Genomic DNA, 20,886 nt, shown 5'->3' with positions numbered 1-20,886 from the left:
TAACGCGTCGTAATTGCGAAATGTGCATTACAAGTTTGTATTTGTTAACTTACTAATTAATCATCACGCCGCTTCACCGCAGGGGTAGGCAGAGAGAATAGAACGCCACACCACTCTGTCTTTGCAAACATTCTTCGCCTCTTCCACGTTCATGCATTTCCTCATACATACCCGACGATTATTACGACTCCCAACCTGACCACTTTCAAGTATTTGGCATACCCGATCGTGCCAAGTTTTTCTCGGTCTTCCTCTGCTCCTGTTTTCCAATTACATTCGCCTCATAAATTTCTTTTACCGTTCTTTCCTCACTCATTCGTTCCACATGTCCAAACCATCTCAACACACCTTTCTTGATTTTATCGATGATGCTTATCTCAGCTTTGCATTCCTTCCTTATTTCACTATTCGAACATCTATCATATATCGTTTTGTCGCACATTCTTCTGAGAGATCGCAAACTTCTATAATTGGAAATAATCCAGATTCGTAACAAGTATTCGGACACACTCAAAATGTCGTAAATGACCTGTTGATTATTAAAAATTAAACATTTATATTATTGTGTTTCATTTAATTTCACGCAGGTTTCGAAAACTACAGATGTTTTCATCGACAAGCGTTATCAAAAACATTAATCACGCTGTTGTGAATCACATTGGCTATATTTAAAAAAAGCCTTTTTGTTTAAACACGATAAATCTTTGAAAATATATGAAATCATCGGGTATTTTTTTGGGACGACTGTGGTAACCCCCCAAATTACAAGAAGCCGGTAAAATAAATAAACCCCGAAAGTTCGCTTTCAACGTGTGGTTGTTATTGGGGTCGCAGCAACCGAGAAAGGGACCGGCAATAACTTTTATATCCGCGCACCGCGGGAGTTGTTCTCACCAGGCGGAAGTAGCCGTCTCGGGCGGGCCCTCCCACACTCCGGAGACGTATTGTGTACACAGCCGTAACGTATTACCTCCTCGCGTTCATGCTACCCGGGTGCGAGCTTCCGATAGAAAATGCGAGTGCGAAACATGTTACCAACATTTGAAGTGTGTCCAAATACTTGTTCACACATCTGGATTATCTCCAATTATAGGAGTTATTTTTTGACATCTCAACATAAATATAAAATATGTGAATATTAATTACACTTGTGTAAAGTGATCACTAAAACGTAAGCCGCCCCGTAAATGCCCAGACTTCCATATTCTTCTTCATCTATATTGAGATGTCAAAAAGTAATATAAAAAACTACTCCTATAATTGGAGATAATCCAGATTTGTGAAGAAGTATTTGGACACACTCAATTTACTGGTCAAATTATAAGCTAAAATAATAAAACGGAAAGGATATTTTCTAGCGTTTCTCATGTATGTGATTATATAATTCAGGATTCGGACCTCACACACGAATGAAACAGTTTCTGCTTAGTAAAAAATCTTCTTTTTTTCTATAGGTCCACATCTCGAACACATTCAGCATATCCTTATCTCTTTCAGATAAGCATCATGTCTTTCACCCATACAGTAATACATTCCACAATTATTTTCGATTACCTTTTTTATCTTATTTATTGATTCGGCATTAATTGTGTGGTATGACATGTTTAAAAGAAATTCAATAGATGTATAATATCGCTTAGTGAAACAGACATTTTCATCTACAGGTGAAAAGTAAAACTACAAGTAGTACTAGTAGTTGTTAGTTTTCGAAACTAGTCGTGTGTAATGAAATAAAACTCATTAAGTGGTATTATATAATACAAGTTTTTAATTAAAAAAAAAACCTTCTTCATCCACTGTTCTCCGGGAATAGTTCCGTTCCAATGGCGATTATCAACTATAATATATTTTGCATACTTTTTTTAAATCAATTTTTTGAGTCGCTCGCTATTTTCTAAGCTAGACAAACAATACCTGCATGCGACATATGCGTTCCTGGTACCCGGACATCAGAAGAGACGCTAGAAAATGTCGTCTAAATTCGAGCGACACGCGTAATCCGACTTGAGTGGGGCTCCCGCCGCACGGAGTTCGCCCCCCGATTAATCAGCCGCGTCGTTAGTCGCCCCCCGGCCGCCCGCCGCCCCCCCACGCCCGCGGGCCCCCGCCCCCGCTGGAGGCCGCTGATGTACCGGGATATTGCCGCTCTGCTAACATCACGCCTCGGTATAGGGGATCAAGAAACCCTTTTATTCCTGCGATCCTGTCAAGGGTTTCAACAAATAAAATGCCTACTTTGGGAGCGAATTATGTGTGCAGAGAGAAAGGAAGTCGTGGCGTTCTATTCTTCAACAGGGTATTGGTTAGTTAGAATATGAATGTACTTATAAATAAAATACTTTTTTTCGGAAACATTTTGTATCTTTATTTTATGGTTTTTGCAATATTATATAATCTTATCAAGGTGACACAGCGTTTATATGATGCAGCCCTATGCACCATCGGGTGCGATTTTTTAAAATAAATATTTAACATTGTTAACTTTATTGTATGGTAACATTTTGAGTGTGTCCATATATTTGTTCACAAATCTGGATTATCTCCAATTATAGGAGTTATTTTTCATATTATTTTTTGACATGTCATCAAAGATGAATTTGAGTAGTTTGGTTGTCAATAATGAGTACAATTGGTGAATGTAACACGTTTATAAAGTGATCACTTAAACTAGCCTATGACGGTCGTCAGCCCCGTAAATGCCCAGACTTCCATATTCTTCTTCATCTTTGATGAGAGTCAAAAAATAATATAAAAACAATATATTTTATAAATTGTAGATAAACCATTCGCCAGCATTCAGATTGGCATTGTTAAGTAAAATATTATGGTATGGTAATATAACACTCTCCGTATAATCCATAACGCTTGCTTTTCGACAAAGTATTAATTAATTATATCTTCATATATTATATTCTTTCCAACCACCCGCTACTCATCTGTTCATTTCACGAACACGCATTCACGAACCCCTAACGGCTGCGAGGGCGCGGGCGAGACAACCGTCGCGCTACAGCGTGCCGCGGCCCGAGTGCGGCGCCCCCAGGAGGTACCTCCGGGGGACTCCACGCCCGCCCCCCGCGCCATCCTTCTCCGTCACGGGGTAATTTGTCGGGGACACCGAGCTGCCCGCGCCCGGAACGCCGGCGTCGGCGTCGGCTGAATTCAGCGAGATGTTTTGTACCGGAAAAAATTGCTGTGCAAGAAGTCTGTCAGGAGGCCCAGATGCTTCTGTATCAGATTGTGATTCTGTTCCGTGTCTGTCTGCTGTGCTGGTCGGGGTTGTGGGCGTCTGTGTACCGGCCAACGTCGAGTCGGAATCGGATCTAGCTGACTAATTGAACTAAACACTAATCTCTTTCACTGCCTACACTGAGGTACTTCGAGAAAATTTGGTGATGGACTTACAATCTTGTAGTTATTTAGATTGGTAGTGACAGGTATATTGAAAGTTTTTAAATGTAAATTCACAGTAAAATTGGGATACAATTTTATATTGTTTTACATTATTAATAAATTTCGCAACTTAGTTAAAAAAAATTGCTTAGCAAGAGCAGATCTGTCAGGAAGCCTAGATGCTTCTGTATCAGATCTGGAAATGCGGTGAGACAGCTTCCAAAATGTACCGCCGACCGTCAAAACATAGGTATCATCTCCCTTCATCCCTAGTACTCATAGATATAACGGTGAGCTGGGATAACATAAGCCCACAGATATATATATTCGGTTATCACGAGCCTTCATTGCGACACCCGGCTGTCTTTAGCATTGAATTACCTCCTTCAACCACTTCGACCCTATCTTTCCGTTTGTTTCGAATATTCAATTTCAATTTATTTATTTAAAACTAACATACACATAACAAACTTAAAATTTAAAGCGTATACATAAAAATACATTAAAATCGAAAATATGCAAGAATACTATTGCTAAAGTGTAGAAGAATCCCGTTTCGGAAAACTCCTTCAGACAAATGGAACAATGATATTGATATTGATACATGGAATATTGATATTCTAACCCTTATCCGCACCCAATGGTGCATAGGGCACTGAATCTAATTGACGCAATGTTATATTGATCGTTACTTACATGAAAGCAAGGTGATCACTGTAGGGTAATATTAAATAAATATTGGAGTGTAAAATCACTAATATTTATTTTCAACTCCCCCCCTCCGCTGGGAATCGAACCCTGATCCCCCAGCACGGTAGCTAAACACGCTAACCATTACACCACGGAGGCAGACAAAATATTGATGTATGTAGGAAGCTTAATAATTGTTTTAAGATAATTGGTCGTGAGAATGCATACCTCTGTTTTTAAACACCATCATAGAAATCGATTTCTAACTTTATTCATTCCATGGGAGATAGGAGAGACAGACTCAGATGAATAACAAGGTCACTAGCATCAGAAATTAAATTACTACCCTACTAGCTGTAATGATATGCCCTACTACCACTACCACATATCGCTCACTCCTTTCAAGAACGTCATAAATCAAAATACTTGATTTTTCAGGAGAACGTTTTTAAAGTTTAAGAATATAATACAATGTATTAAAAATAAGTATCAAGCCACTTATTGAACTTTTAACCGCGCAGCAGATCTTTTAAGGTAAAACTTGAAGGTTTTTTCTCCATTTGGAAAATATTTAGTATATTTAAAAAAATAATTAAACTATACCTTTTCTTCAAAATGCAAAAACAACACTTTCTGTCCTGTAGCGGGTAAATATTAAGTTAAAAATCTGCCTCTTTTGTTGGGATATAGTACATTTTCTGGGCATTCTGAAAACATGCACAACTGAAAATTGTCGATTTTTGATTTATGACGTTCTTGAAAGGAGTGAGCGATATGTACAAATTGATTTATCAACCCCCGAATGGATAGCGAAAATCAAGTTTTTGCTGCATTCAATTATAACACTTATTCAATTATAAAACGGCGTTTGAGATGTTGTGCTATAGGCATGTTGGGGATTGTCATCTAGGAGACCAACATGTAGGGAACAACGGGGTATCAAGTAGGGCTGGGGAGGGGAGTCTTGATGCTTACTAAATAAAATAACACAACAGCGAACCAAATGGATAGGCCATAATATAAGACACCCAGGCCTGCTTCTTACGATTGCGGAAGGCATGTGCGAGGGCACAAACTACAGAGGCGACCAGCTTAACCTACATGGACCAAATTATCTCCGACATACGAGTTGACGAAGCTGTAGAAGAGTCGGGTGGAGTCTGACCATGAAATAAGCAAACCAATCATCACAAGATTGTAACCCACGAAGATGTTAAACCAACTTGGAGACTTATTGAAGGGAGAGAGTATAAAAAATAAAGAAAATTCTTAACCCAATAGGGAATCGAAAACTGGACCACTCCCTTCAAAGCAGAATTTGTAATGACCTACACTACGAAGGCGAACGAAGATACTTATCATCCAGACCTTTCAAATTGCTCGAAAAAGCCTGAAAGTATAAAAGAGAAGCTCGATTAGGGTTTCAAAACCGGTTAAAACCAAAACCGATTACCCGGTTATTCAGTCATTATAAAAAGATAATCGTTTTTTATGACTCGCTAACACGTTTTCAATTATTATTTTAAATAAATAAATAAAGAATATTAGTTTTTTCCATAAACAAAAAAGCATATTAAAAAAGCAAGTAATTAAAAATTTATAAATAACCTCTGACGTAGTTCGTTATGTAGGTACACGTAACTTGGTTTCACGAATAATCCGAGCACAATTTGATAAAAACAAACAAAAAAACATGTACCCGTTCGTTGGAAATATTTTTCCGTCTGAAAAGAGAGGAAATAAATTTCAGGAAGGAAATTAAGAATCAGGAAGGCAGCACTAATAGCGCCTTGTTACCAGGAGCGCACAGCTCCGAGGAGGTGGATTAGTCATTCGACCGCGCGCCATACTCCCAGCGCGGAGGCCGATTTGTTTATCTATGTAAATTTATGTACGGCCATCTGCGGTATAAATGTCGACCGTCCGCGTGAAATGGATTGCTCAAACCTCGGGTCGGCGGGCGGTGGGAGGGAAGGGAACGCTGAAACCGGAGAGCGGGGAAGGATTGGCGGGTGTCGTATTACTAAGAACGTTTGTGAATGTGTATTTTTGCGTGACGATAACTAGCGCAGCGCGTCATCCTCGGCTGTATGCTCTCCTGGTAGTCGGCAGCAGAGAGACACACTTGTCAGCACGTTCCTTACACGGAGCAGACAGACGAAATGACCTAAAACTACGCAACGTCGCCGTAGCTAGCGGCTGTGACTTGAATTAGTTCAACGCTTACAAATTCGCCGCTATACAAATAAAGGTTTGTATATTAAAAGCATTGTTAACTTTGTGGTATGGTAATATAACACTCTCCTTATCATTCATCGTTTACTTTGTGTAATAATAACCACTTTAATAAACACTAATTCGTGAAACCGGCAGTCACGAATTAGTGTTTATTTAATTGGTATTTCAAAAAGTGAACGATGAATGATAAGGAGAGTGTTAAAACTGGTTACGATTGATTTAACATAACGAAAAACATTTTTTTTAAATGCAACCTTGTTATGTATCGTATGTCACTCATCTTCGATATGTGTTTGTTCGCATGTTGTAGACTTTTTTAGAGTGTAAAATATATTATTTATCCGCCTCTGTGGTGTAATGGTTAGCGTGTTTAGCTACCGTGCTGGAGGTCCCGAGTTCGATTAGGGCTTCCTCTTCTGCCATTCAGCATAAAGGCTGAATAAGTTACTAACGGTCATGTCTCATGACGTGACAACATTTCAGTAATTATAGAGTTTTTTTAAAGCTTTCTGTCGCGTTACATTTCCAAAGAGTAAAGTGGGATGGACGGTGTAGATAAGCAATATATGTAAAAAATACTGTTTTGTTTTTAAAACTGTATTAGTATTTATAAAAAATAAACTTATATTTTCAATGAAAATACGGTGTTTAAAGAGGAAATTCAATTACCTACGTAAAATGTTACCTGGGTAATTATAATTTGTTGCGACTTAACGAATACTGGCCCTTAAACACAGTTGAATGTAAAATGCTTCGAAACAAGTGTCACAATAGATTTTAAGAAAAAAGTGGTATTTACCAAGTAAAAAAAAAATAAAAATGGATGGATAATATTGCCAAAAAGTGACACTGAATCAATTTATGTTTTTTGTTTTCTCATTTAGCCATTTGTATACGAGTTTCTCATAAAATTTAATAATTTAGACGCGTGTAGAAGTGGAAGTAATCCAAATTGGTTTGCAACTTTTGTTGACTTCCTCTGCGAGTAAATAATTCCGGTGGAACTAGTAAACTTGTACCGTGGAGTGGAATTGCGGGAGATGGTATCCACCCACTCCATACGATATTACCGACTCACGTACGCTCTGTATCCCGAACAACTTGTTTGCAGTGCATTGGCAAGTCGGCAACTCTTCGATAGCTTGACGGTTGGGACTCGGACCTACGACAATATTTTTGTGAAGTTAATCAAGTCTTGTTCTTAGGTTGTTCAGTAAGTTTGCGGCAAAGGAGTTCATGTTAAACGCCTTAAAACGCAGACTGACCTATCACTAACTTCACAGTATGGGTGGGTTCTAAAATATACTCGATAAACAATTAGGCAGGCAGGCCGGGCCTGATGGCATTGAAATTATTGCTAATTAAACTCCAAAAAACAAATTTAAACGTGAATTATTTTGATAGTTTCTATTCGCTTCTATCAATCAATTCGTTTCTATTCGCACCAAATGTGACTGCCTTGAATTTATGATACAAATTTGAGTAAAAAGGTAACAAAACCAATAGCGCGCAACACAGAGGATGAAAACACGACGCATGCGGTATGATAGAACACCAAAATTGAGAATCAGAAGTCTACATAGCGTATATGTCTACATAGTCTACTTATGGCCAATGCTAAAAGAGGGACCATCATTTTGACAAAAAAAATAGACCTCGTAGAAATATAGGCCTATCGCAAGCTTTCACAGGAAATATTGGGAAAACTCGCTACTACTGACCTCAATCAAACAAAGTAATGTTGAGTTCGTAGGATACATCGTGAGGTTGATGGCAAATTACCCGGGAAATAATGGCGGGGAAAGTGGAGGGCAGACGAGGCATAGCGAGGAGTAGTCCACGATATAAGGAGTGGATCGGAATGAATGTAGCTAAGAATCTTTCGGTATAACTACAGGAGGCTAACTAACCTCCGATATATTTTGTATATTAAAAGCATTGTTAACTTTGTGGTACGGTAATATAACACTCTCCTTATCATTCATCGTTCACCTTAGGCTTTGTGTAATAACACTTTTAAAGTAGCATTACACAAAGTGAACGATGAATGATAAGAGGAGTAGGTAATAACCTCCTGTAATTCAAAGGTAACAAAACAAGAAAGAAGAAATTAAGATTTGATAAAAATAAAATTAAAGTACTAGCACGAATGTGGTACATTGTGCATCAGGAGCGCAAAGAAACGTGATTCGACTTAAATTACGAATCAAAGAGATTAACTAGATTTTTACAGTATTATTCCGCGAAACTTTCTACCGGGGTATTATAAACTGCTCTCTTCTCGGTTCAATAGTCATTAGTCTCACCTATTCAGAAAGTTTCCACGTTTCCGAACACTTCCCGCAGAGCGTAGCCCCCCCGACGCGCTGCCTCCCTGGCGCCCGCCGCCACCTGTTGCCGCCCGGAGCGTCCCCCGCCCCCGCCTCGGGTGTGGGGTCCCCCTGGGTGGGGGCCCTCCACTCGGGGGGCGGGGGCGCGCCGCCCGGAGGGGGCGCGCTAATTACACAGCTACGCAAACGGATCTTTCTACTTGGCGGGAAAATGTGTGCCAGGTTCTACATTGATGGATTTAGGGTTAGGTATGAACGATTTCCATCGCGAATGTTATGTATTAAAAATATTAGGTACCGGTAAAATTGAAAGAGAAAAAAAGAAATATATCTTTTTCTTTTTCACTCGAAATTTCGTCGTTTTTTAGGATAACGATCATCCAAATGAATATTGAATATTCTGTCCATTTTTTGACGAATTTCGTATTTCACATGTTATACATATAGAATGAGATTTTTCCAAATTCTTTGCGTACTCGTATTTATAAAAATCGGAAAAAATCATTTTTCTTTTTCATTCTTCATTCGGAATCTTGAATTTTGAATATTTGACATTTGGAAAAAAAGAACTTGGCGGGTAGTATTTTATGGGTTAAGTGCAGTGGTGAGATTCAGCCGGTTCGCACCGGTTCTAGCGAACCGGTGCCTAAAATTTTTAGCGTTCGCCGAACCGGTCCTTAACCCTTTGTTGTCACACTATATTCCGATTGATATCATTTATCGCAGAATTCTCAGTTGTTATGTGAATGTTCTGTTTATGTGCAGAATAAAAAATAAATAAATGAATAAATGCAAAAACTACTTTTTTTGGGGGGGGGGGAAAGGATAGGAATAGTACCTAAAGGGCGAACCGGTTCTTGAAAATTTTGAACCCTATCACAAGTGCAATCGAAATACCGTATTCGCGTATCGAAAAACAGCATTTTAGTAAGATACCTTGTTTTTCTTACAAATCGCATAATCTTTTGCGTTGTTCTTATATTCAACCCGTTACATTTTGTTACTGCAGTATGGGCCACTGTTATAAAGACCGCAAGGTCCATGATACGGATGTTTGTAACACGTAATGACCTGATGATTTCACGATTTTGTATTCCCGCTATATATAATGACAGTTTGATAATTTATATCTCCATTATTTCTTTGCAAATATACAATTGCTCCATTATTTTGTAAAATATTAATTTAGTTTGTTGGATAAAGTAAAAATGCCGCATTGCACTTTCCCATCCTGACCATCACGCCTTTTATTCGCTGCGCATATATAATAGATCCCCAAAGCACTTCTTTTTTATTTTAATTTTAATCTTCTTTTTACTTTTTTCTATAATATCGTCAACATAACAAAATAGGCATTATCAGATACAGGATCAAGCCAATTTCAAAGATATTCTTCAGTTTTTAAATCCAACAACGCACGTCATAAATAATTTCTGCGGACAATTTCATCGTTTCGATGGCGGCAAACGTAAATGCTTACAGCGCCATTTTGAGAGATTAACATTAAGTTTATTTTAATTCAGCAAAAAAATCTTAAATGCTTTTTTTAGAAGGAAAATCGTTATCAACTTTTGAAAAAAGCTACTTGGTGTCGTTATGTTGAACATCAGTCGTTAATATTTTTCAGCAATTCGCACTTAACGTAGCTCGATTACGTTATACGAATAAAGAGGCTAACGTATGGCGGGAAACTACCGTACATGATTTGAAATGAAATTTATAAAATGATTTTATGGCGGCTACTGCCATCTAGCGTCAAAATATGTAACATCATAAACGAAAACTGCCAATAACTTATTTAGGTTTGCGTCTTGGCTAAAACGCTTTTATTTTTTGTTCACAGATGTCTCTACAACCTCAAATAATCGAGTTATTTTCTTTTTGCAGAACGCCGCTTACCAGGATCCAGTTTACAGAAAAGTAGCCGTTGTGGAAAACTTCTTCGACATTATTTACACTGTTCACGTGGACCTTGAGGGGCGGGCTGGCAAACACGCCGGACAGAAGAGAACCTACAGAACGGTAAATGATTAATAAAGTTTCGAGGGAATTCTTAGGAGTTAATTAAAAAATAGTTACATTAAAAAATATCGGCTTGGAATTACTTTGGAAATGAATGGATACGGAAACGAAAGTACTCTAAAAAATGTATAAGCATTAATGATTCCATCTTTCTTAAAATAAACCATATTTCTTGACATTTCTTGATGGAATACGAATATAATTTGTAATAAAATGAACTCCGTGTGGATTAAAAATACAAACTTGGTACATTTACTTAGACAAGCCAGGAAAAGTACGGATATGCACACCGAATATTATTTATTGCCAATGCCCTACGCTGCTATACTCATTTTTTCTCCTTTAGTATTTACTATTTCAGGAATCTCATAAGTCGTCCATTTTTATTATTCGTTCGTCCAAAGAACGTCTGTTTTTTCATTACTGCAAATATATATACGTATTTTTTACTTTTTAAATTTATGGCCAATATTTGATGAAAAAATACCGTTTTACTCTTTGAAAATGTCTTACCTTTATAATGCGATACCTTTATTAAATTAATGTATATAAAAAAATCACAATGCAATCGGTATTATTCTCATTGAATTCATTAAGAAATAAGGTCATTTTAATACATTGAAAAACGAACATTTCCCCACGTCATCAAGTATGGCGTCGTCGTCTCGTCTGCTGTGTGGCGTCATCGCCTGTTTCATTCAAAAAAAATTTTTTTATATGTAACAGAGTCATGTTTTTTATGTTTAAAATTATCAATATTCATTTATAAATTTGGAAGATCAACATTAAAGTCGATATTTAAAAAAAAATCCAATCTTGAAGTTGTCTTTTTCAAAGTCGTGATTTTTTTATTATTAAATAACGAAAACGCTTTGGTATTTTATTCTTAGGACCTTTCAGACTCGGGATTATAGTAATTTTAGTGTTCACTATTTTAAAAATAAAAGTGATTCATTAGTCGAGAGTATAGTTGTGATTCGTTATATTAATGGTTTACAAATAAAAATAAAACACGACCAGTTTTGAGTTTATTAATCTAAACGCAACTTTCTAGAACGACAGAAGAAAATATACTTGAAAATTTGTAAAACCATAGGGTTCTGTCCCCAGCACAGGTTAAAATAAAGCATGTTTTAGCTGGAAGACACAAAAATACACTTAATGATTTATAAACCTTGTACATAATAACCAAGGTAAATAATAAATGCCACTCCCATCTTCAAAAAATATGTAAAACAGTTTATACTGTATTTCGACCTGTTGATGAGAACATCTGTAGTTCTCGAAACTAGTCAAGTTTTCATTGATAAACTCAAAAGTGATATTATAGAAGTGATTTATTTTTATATTATTTTTTGACATCTCATCAAAGATGAAGAAGAATATGGAAGTCTGGGCATTTACGGGGTTGACGACCGTCATAGGCTGGTTTTATTTAGTTACTTTACACACTTATTCTACCCATTATTGATTCATCAAAGATGAAGAAGAATATGGAATATATATGACGGTCGTCAGCCCCGTAAATGCCCAGACTCCATATTCTTCTTCGTCTTTAGTGAGATGTCAAAAAATAATATGAAAATAATTCCTGTAATTGGAGATAATCCAGATTTTGTGAACATGTATTTGGACCCACTCAAAATGTTGTAAATTTATTTTTAAATATAAATCACCATGTTATTTCACAAAATCATTAAATAATGTAATAATGTTTTCGCTTTCGCAACTTTTTCTAGAAACGTAAACCCTACAAACCTTCAGAGACTGTTTTATTTAAAAAAAAAAACATGTGATTCAGTTTTTTTTTTAACTTAAGAAAAAAATAAACATGTTCAAATATGGTTTGACGCTTCGTGTGGCTTTTGCACGTGCGGCGTTTTCCATATGTAAGAATGAATTAAGTTTACACAAGGCCCGGATAGATTTGAGCGCACCTGTTGCACAAGCGTGATATCCTGGTCGGTGTATAGTATAGTGGCAGGAGTAAAGACGTTTAAATTTTAAACCAACGAGATTTAAACCAACTGTCGGTCGGCTGACTCTAGGGTGGCTCTGAGGGTGGGGTGGAGGGCTCAATGGAAAACATGCGAAAGTGGAATTTGTTTACCTAAACTTGCGAATTTATTCCCGAGATCTGCTTTGCCTCATGGCAATATCGGGTTTGTCCGCAAATTTTGTTTGCGTTGTTCTGTTTTCCTGGCAAGTCAATAACATCAATTACTTTAGTCGTTTTAGATTTTTCTTTATTTATCGATAAATGCTATACGATTGATCACATGGGCCAAATCAGTTATGTGTAAGCAACTGTACAAGTATGTGTTTTGTTAATTTAAATATAATCCAATCCCATCAAGTCATGATAGGTTAAATGAAATGTTATTTTTTGACATCTCATCAAAGATGAAGAAGAATATGGAAGTCTGGGCATTTACTTTACACACGTGTAATATTCACCAATTCTACCCATTATTGACTACCGCACTACTCAAATTCTTGGAAGTTCTATATATATGAACCAATTTTGAACTTGAACTTCACTAGAGACATCTATTGGTGAAATGAAAAGAAGCTTTTTGAATAGCAGAAACTCTTTTATTTGTATGTGAGGTCCGAATCCTGGATTATAATCACATACATGAGAAACGCCAGAAAATATCATTTTCATTTTTATTATTTAAGCTAATGATTTGACCAGATAATTTATTTACAACATTTTGAGTGTATCCAAATACTTGTTCACAAAATCTGGATTATCTCCAATTACAGGAGTTACTTTCATATTATTTTTTGACATCTTATCAAAGATGAAGAGGAATATGGAAGTCTAGGCATTTACGGGGCTGACGACCGTCATAGGATGGTTAAAGTGATCACTTTACACACGTGTAACATTCACCAGTTCTACCCATTATTGAAATGAAATGAAATGACAGTTGGAGTAGACTTGCTGTCGAGTCAGCGCAGGATGATATTTTGTATTGAACCTGTAGAATGCCCAACTGCAGTAGATTGCACCAGTTGACCCGGACTGATTTTGCTGCTCATTTATTTTTTACATAATCTTATGCAAAAATTAGTATTCATAAAATAAAGTTACTCAATGGTTAAATCTATATTTTTTTAAATTTATGTTTTACTTAATAAATACCACTGTTTCATAAAATCTACTGTGACACGTGTTTCGATGCGTTCCGCATCATTTTCAACAGCGCATTTGAAAATGTGGTGTTTTAAAAACACGTGTTACAATCAAATTACTCAACTGGAATATCATTGAGCGCTAAGCGGCCATTTAGATTTATCAAATTACTATAATAACATTTTTAACGTTTTACTTCTCCACGTTTGATGTTTCATTTTGTTTGACATTTCAAATGTCTTTCAAAAACTTTGAAAAAAGATACGGGGAATTCCATCCATAAGATAAACTGTAATTCTCAAATCCAAAGAGAAAAAGAATTTCATTATTTAAAAGTTTACAACAATGTGTAGGTTTACTATCTATAAATAAATAATTGTTCATCGCCAACTCGTGTTCTATTTCAGATAACCGAGACGTACGCCTTCCTACCTCGAGAAGCTGTCACCAGGTTTTTGATGGGCTGTCTGGACTGTCAGCGACGGCCGCGATCTCTCTCCCCCGCCTCCGTCCTGCCCACCCCCAGCCCGAGCCCCACCCCTCTCTCCTCGTCCATCCTCCCCAACGGCTACCACCAGCTCCCCGCCCTCCCCAGCAAGCTGCCCGAGCCCGGCCTGGGCAGGAACGGCGCACACGAACTATCATCCAAGAACTGGGAGAGCGAAATCGACGCTTCGCAGCCTGCTGTCAAAATCACCTACAACGAAGATCTGCCGAGGTTCGATCCACCGGAGAGAGGACTGAGATATCTAAATCCCACTCACGATATATACGCGGACAGAAACGGCCTGGACTTGACGAACAACTCGCATTACCCAGCTCCTATAGCCAAAATTGCCCATTTCGACACGGGAGTCAGCGCATTCAGAAGCGTCAGAAAAGATGCTATGCTCACGATCAAAAAAGAGGACGCCTTCGATTTCGTTAAATGCGAAGAAATCGACGCTCATAATGACCTGATTCTAGCTACGAGTAGAAAATCTCACATAGGAGAAACGTCTTATAAACATATCGATAAAAAGGAAAAAAATAATGCCGCGAATATCGAAAACAAGAGTGATCCAGAAAGACCGATTAAGACCGAGAATCCTGTTACCAGCGAAAAAGCCAAACGAAAGCACGTCAAAGAAGTAAATCGGAAACCGTACAACCCTTTAGACGTTTGTAATTTGACTTCCAAAGACCCTCCGAAGTCGCATTCGCCTCCGAAGAAGAGGCTTAATCCGAATTTCAATAAGGTCGACGAAAACGGAGACGATCCGAAGAGTTTCAGCAAGCCTTGGTCGCCTTCCAAGCAGTCCATGTTCTCCCCGCACCGGCTGGCGGCGGACGGCAAGCCGGGCGCCTTCTTGCACGGGATGGAAGTGGACTACAGCGTGCCCATCACCACCACATACTTGAAGCACATGCGGAGCCTCGGCTACAGCACCGAGGAGTCTATGAAGATCAGCAATAAGGTAAGATTTTCACTCTCAATTTTAAGCGAGTTTCTTCTCTTCTTCTGTTCGTGTCATGTCAGGTCCCTCTGACTATCACTCGAGAGTAATTGTCCTAGTCTCGGGCAGCTTTGAACAGCGCATCGAAGATCTTGATCCCCGTCCAATCTCGTATATTCCGGAGCCAGGAGATCTGTCTTCTGTCAATTTTCAGCTGTGAATGTTTTCGGAATGCCCAGAAAATGTACTATATCCCAGAAAAAGAGGCATATTTTCACTTAATATTTACCCGCTACAGGGCAGAAAGTGTTGTTTTTGCATTTTGAAGAATTATTGTTTAATTATTTTTTTAAATATCCTAAATATTTTTAAATGGAGAAAAAACCTTCAGGTTTTACCTTAAAAGATCTATTGCACAGTAAAAAGTTCAATGAAAGGCTTGATATTTATTTTTAATACATTGTATTATATGTATTTTTAAACTTTAAAAACTTTCTCCTGAAAAATCAAGTTTTTTTATTTATGACGTTCTTGAAAGGAGTGAGCGATTTTTTATAAGATATTAACTAATCTATCTGACAGATTAGCCACTTTCTGTTGTCCTGGTGTTTGAATCTCAATGCCACCAGCCAAAATGTCTTATCATGTTTTTATTTTATTTATTTATTTGGCAGTCACCCAGTGAGAGGATGTTTCTGCTAGTGTCAAGTCTTATATTCATTTATAAACAAAATAATAACAATATGAATCGATAAAATTTCCGTAATTTCAATGCATTTAGCTTTATCCTTTAGAAATTATGACTGCTTCTGAAAGAAGGGTGGATACTTGGGTGGGGAGTTGGATTCCTGTCTGTGTTATAAGATATTTAAAAAGTTCTCCTTTACAACATAGAGCGGACTCTGAAAGAACGCATGTTTTGCATCCCCATATATCTTATTTACATCCGTAATATGGTGATGCGACGCACTTTACCTTAAAGAGATGCACAGGCGGTGAGCTGTGCCCAGGCCTCAGGCGTCAATGACAGTCAACAGTCCGCCTTCTCCTGAGGAGTTTTACGTGGTTTGCTCCCAGCAATGAGCAAATGCTGACAAGTTCCCACACTAGATTACCCCTCCTGTTCCCAACACAGATTCAAATAAAAACATATTTAATTAGCTAGAAGCAACAAAAATCCACTGAATGATCTTTAAACCTTGTACACAATAAGCAAGGTAAATAATAAATGCAATTCCCATCCTAAAAGAAAGACCTTAGGCGTCATAACACGGGTATGGAAGATCTAGACAAAGATAAGTTCCGGTAACATGATTTGGGTGGGATTTCACTGAAAGAACGTTCTCATCACGTTAGTTATAATTATAAAGAAATATATATTGTAGTTTTCAAGCATCGGAAAGTTGGGGAATATTAGCGTTTCAGGCTCGCTCCAATTTGAGTGTGTTTCAATATGCTGCAGGTGGGGTGGGTCGGCTGGGGAGGGGGTGCTGGTGCTGGGGGCGCTCGGGGCGGGTCGGCCTCCAATTTCGACCCTTACTTATCTCCGGAAGGTCCCGAGATGGGACACGAGGGTCGGGAAGAATTATCAGAGGGTCTGAATTTGGTGCAGTTTTTCGGCCAAGGTATATACCATACTACCCTGGAACGGATTAATGTTACATTTATAAAATGTAACTACGAGGAGTATTTATTATTAAAAATTAAACTTAAAAAAAGGCACAAGTCTATAACATATACCGCAGGACTTGTGCCCCTCTTTGTCAAAATGTCAAAAATTTTGTTGGGAAGACGTTCGACCGCGTAACTGGCGTCGCGGGTTTGATTATTTAAGTGCAAAATAAATTCAAGAAAGACTTATGTTCAAAAGGTCTGGGTGTTTGTGATGTATTTTTCACATTTACCTTCCCTATCCTTACTATTCTACCTGCAGACAAGCTTCTAAAAGTTGAGGCTTTGCCGGTTATTTACTTTAAAAAGAAAAAATCAAGATCAATGATCATTTTCATATTATTATCCACGTCTGTATTAGCTCCTTGAGGTAGTATTTTACGAAAGTAGCGCTGTATAAATTATCCAAAAATCTTTTAAAAGCTGTGCGCGGAAAGCTTTTAAAAGATTCGCTTCTGTACAGCCGGTCGCGTACTGGCTTTGTATATTTGAGCCTACACCCTTAACTACTGTGGCCCAGTGGTCGAGGTTATCAGACTTGTCCGCCAGCCACTCCCTTTACGATTACCTGATTATGATTAGTATATTGACGGGTCGACTCCGCGGTTACTTTCCAGTAGAGTACTGGCTCGCCCAGAAAGTTGTTACCCATGGGGGCGATGTGGGCGGCGTGGGGTGGTGTGGTGTGGTGTGGGCCCATTTCTCCTCGGTAAGCGTACAATCCATCAAACCGGCCCATTGTATGGGCCCCACTAAACCCACTCGCCTAATACCGAACTCCAGTCCCGGATCGGACTCAGGAAACAAAATTACATATAGGTATCTTTAAATACATATGTGCTTATATTTTCAATATTAAAATCAAACTATGATCTTAATAGCCTACTAAATTGTTTTTCATTATTAAAACACATAAAAATACAAATTTTGACAGTTGTTTCACCTTGTTATGGCATTATCAAACAACTTTCAGAAAACAGTTTAATAAAAACAGTCTGATAATGCTGTGACAAGGCGAAACAATTGGCACAAAAATTATTTTTATGTGACCCTGGAAACAAAATTACATAAAGAATTCTAAAAATCATCATTCTTTTTGTGTATCTTGAACTTCACATTGAAAAACAAGGTGTAAATTTCTAAATTTATATTTTGAGGTATTGTCACTAATTTTTTAAACTGTTCAAAAGTGACTGATCCCAATTTACGTATTTCAGACTTTTAGGCCCAACATGCGGTAAAACGCAACTTTATTTTCTCTAAATCCAGGTAAAAATTTACTTGATTGAATTTTTTTTCCATACAGTTCTTGTATGGAAAAATGAGTTTTTCTTCGAAGTAAATAAAGGGTTTTTGCAAAGAAATGAGTTATTAAAACGTAAGGAGTAAAAAAAAATCTAAATTAAAATATAACTTATCACTCACACAAATATCTAGTAAATAAATATTTTACCTATGATTGAAAAACCACACTTCTTCACCAAATTCTTGGAAATTCTATATATATGATCCAACATTGTATTTGAAATAGAACTCCTACATTGGAAATAATCCAGATTATTGAACAAGTATTTAGACACACTCAAAATGTTGCAAATATCCTTCCGTAAAGTATTTTTTCAGTTCATTAACTTTGGATCTCTGACTTGGTTCTATTTTATATACATACATATCACTCACTCCTTTCAAGAACGTCATAAATCAAAAAACTTGATTTTTCAGGAGAACGTTTCTAAAGTTTAAGAATATAAAACAATTTATTAAAAATAAATACCAAGCCACTTATTGAACTTTTTACTGTGCGACAGATCTTTTTAGGCAAAACCTGAAGTTTTTTCTAAATTTGAAAAATATTTACTATATTAAAAAAAAATAATTAAACAATATGTTTTCTTCAAAATGCAAAAACAACATTTTCTGCCCTGTAGCGGGTAAATATTAAGTTTAAAATATGCCTCTTTTGCTGGGATATAGTACATTTTCTGGGCATTCCGAAAACATGTACAACTGAAAATTGACGATTTTTGATTTATGACGTTCTTGAAAGGAATGAGCGATATGTCAAGCAGCTGGTTAATTTGGGTATAGGCAATAAATTGCAATATGTATATTCGTTCCCTAAGTTCTGTACTGGCGCCGCCTTGTACGTAGTTCCTCAGTTGAGGGTCTTTCTTTATACCCTTATATCCCTAGAAGCTAGAGGCGGACACGCCGTACCCGATCCATCTTATGTGCTCCTGGTACCCGAGATCCAACCTTCACTGAATGCTGGATGAAGATTTAACCCCTTTTCTATCTACTTCCTTATTTTATACTGCCTACATTACAAAAAATATATATTTTGGCTTTTAGATAATCGTTCTGTACCTTATCGTAATATAAGAAGCCAATTTAGCGAAAAAATATTGAAAATTGTTACCAAATGTGACAGCGTGACATTGCTCCAGTAAATGAATTAAAAATTAAACAAATTGTTTTTCTTTCTAAATTATGAGTTTTTTCCGACTAGCTAAAATAAAATAGTAAAAAATGGTTTAAAAAACCTTGACAAAACATTTTATAAAACTAAATTTTCGTATTACATTTATAATAAGTATTTTTATCCATTTTTGTTATATATTGTATTTGATCCGAAAAAAGCACCCTCGAAGTAGTATTTTACGAAAATGGCGATATTATACTTTTTTGATTCTTAAAAAGTAAGCGATCGTGAAGATTTATTTTTTGCAAAATTACTCTTAATCAAAAAATAATTTTAAACCACATAATTAGGTGGAAAAATAAAGAATAAATAATTAAGAATTATTAAGGAAAAGGTGTAAAATCAGAAACAATATGACATTATTTTTTACATTTCAACATTGATGAAGAAGAATATGGAAGTCTAGGCAGTTACTGGGCTTGTGACAATAGGCTGGTTGAGTGATCACCTTACACAAGTGCAACATTCACCATGATTGGCAACCACACTACTCAAAAATTTGGATCTTATAGATCTAGATATATTGATCAATCTCATGACCAAGTAAAAAAAGTATTAAATAAATCCTATGTGGAGATAATCCAGATTTGTGTACAAGTCTTTGGACATACTTAAAATTTTGTAAATAAAAATATAAGTAATGAATATACTCGTATATGTACACCTTCAAACCTTGTCTTTTATTGTATCTTCCTGCATATTTTGGTCTCTAAATTTAGACATGGCATTCACAAGTCGTCGAATACCCCTTCCGAAAGTGTTAAACCCTCCAAGAGACAACCCCTTCCCCTCCGGTCCGCCCTCCCTGTCCAACAGGACTATCCCTTGATAAAAAGAAAAAAATGTCGGCTGAACTCCCTTTACAAGAAGGAACCCTCACACCCCCGAGCGCTATGGCGCTGCGAAGAAAGAATGATGATTTTCTCACCACAAAACTGGAAAATCTAAAAGCCATACTGGTATTTTGTTTTTGGTCACAAGTTTCAAATGTACATTTCACTACCTGCTACCATTACCCCTAAAGTATTACAAAAAGTAAATTAAGTATAAAAGAGCTATTCATAAATGGATAATGGAGGTGAGTAGATCTGAAATAGATCGCATCATTCGGCCATGTCATATTTGATTGCATGTCATAAACAAGTTTTTGTCATAGTTTTATAAATAAGATTAAATAACAACTTTGTAGTTTTTTCCACATTAATTTATTTGATTTAAATTCATGTGGAAAAAACAACAAAGTTGTTATTAAAAAAAAATCAAACAAGTGACTCTGAAATCTATCTACGGCTTATGCAACACGGCTTATTATGTCCCTACTCAGGCTTCAACATTATAAGTTTCAAAGCCTATGCCTACTCGTGAGTGGATTTACTCTTTGTGTTTGAAGTGACTATAATTTCATGTAATTCATGAGTGAAAATTCTAGGCGAAACACTCGCGAATAAATCACTTAATGAGTTTTATTTTTATTATGCACGA

The 20,886-nt window shown here is 36.9% G+C and overlaps 1 protein-coding gene across 4 annotated transcripts in view; it reads left to right on the top strand.

Annotated features, from left to right (window-relative positions):
- LOC148309220 (nucleolar protein 4) overlaps positions 1–20,886 on the top strand; it is a 217,675-nt gene that overhangs the window by 69,037 nt on the left and 127,752 nt on the right. For all 4 annotated transcript variants that reach the window (XM_088260482.1, XM_088260484.1, XM_088260481.1 and 1 more), the window contains exons 3-4: positions 10,539–10,673; positions 14,223–15,272. In XM_088260482.1, coding sequence (XP_088116608.1) covers positions 10,539–10,673; positions 14,223–15,272 — 1,185 coding nt within the window. The remainder of the gene's footprint in view (positions 1–10,538; positions 10,674–14,222; positions 15,273–20,886) is intronic.

Source organism: Brachycentrus maculatus, unplaced genomic scaffold (assembly GCF_059751285.1).
Source record: "Brachycentrus maculatus isolate JH-2025_06_01 unplaced genomic scaffold, ASM5975128v1 h1tg000136l, whole genome shotgun sequence".
NCBI classification, from domain to species: domain Eukaryota; kingdom Metazoa; phylum Arthropoda; class Insecta; order Trichoptera; family Brachycentridae; genus Brachycentrus; species Brachycentrus maculatus.
This window is presented reverse-complemented; position numbering and strand designations above follow the sequence as displayed.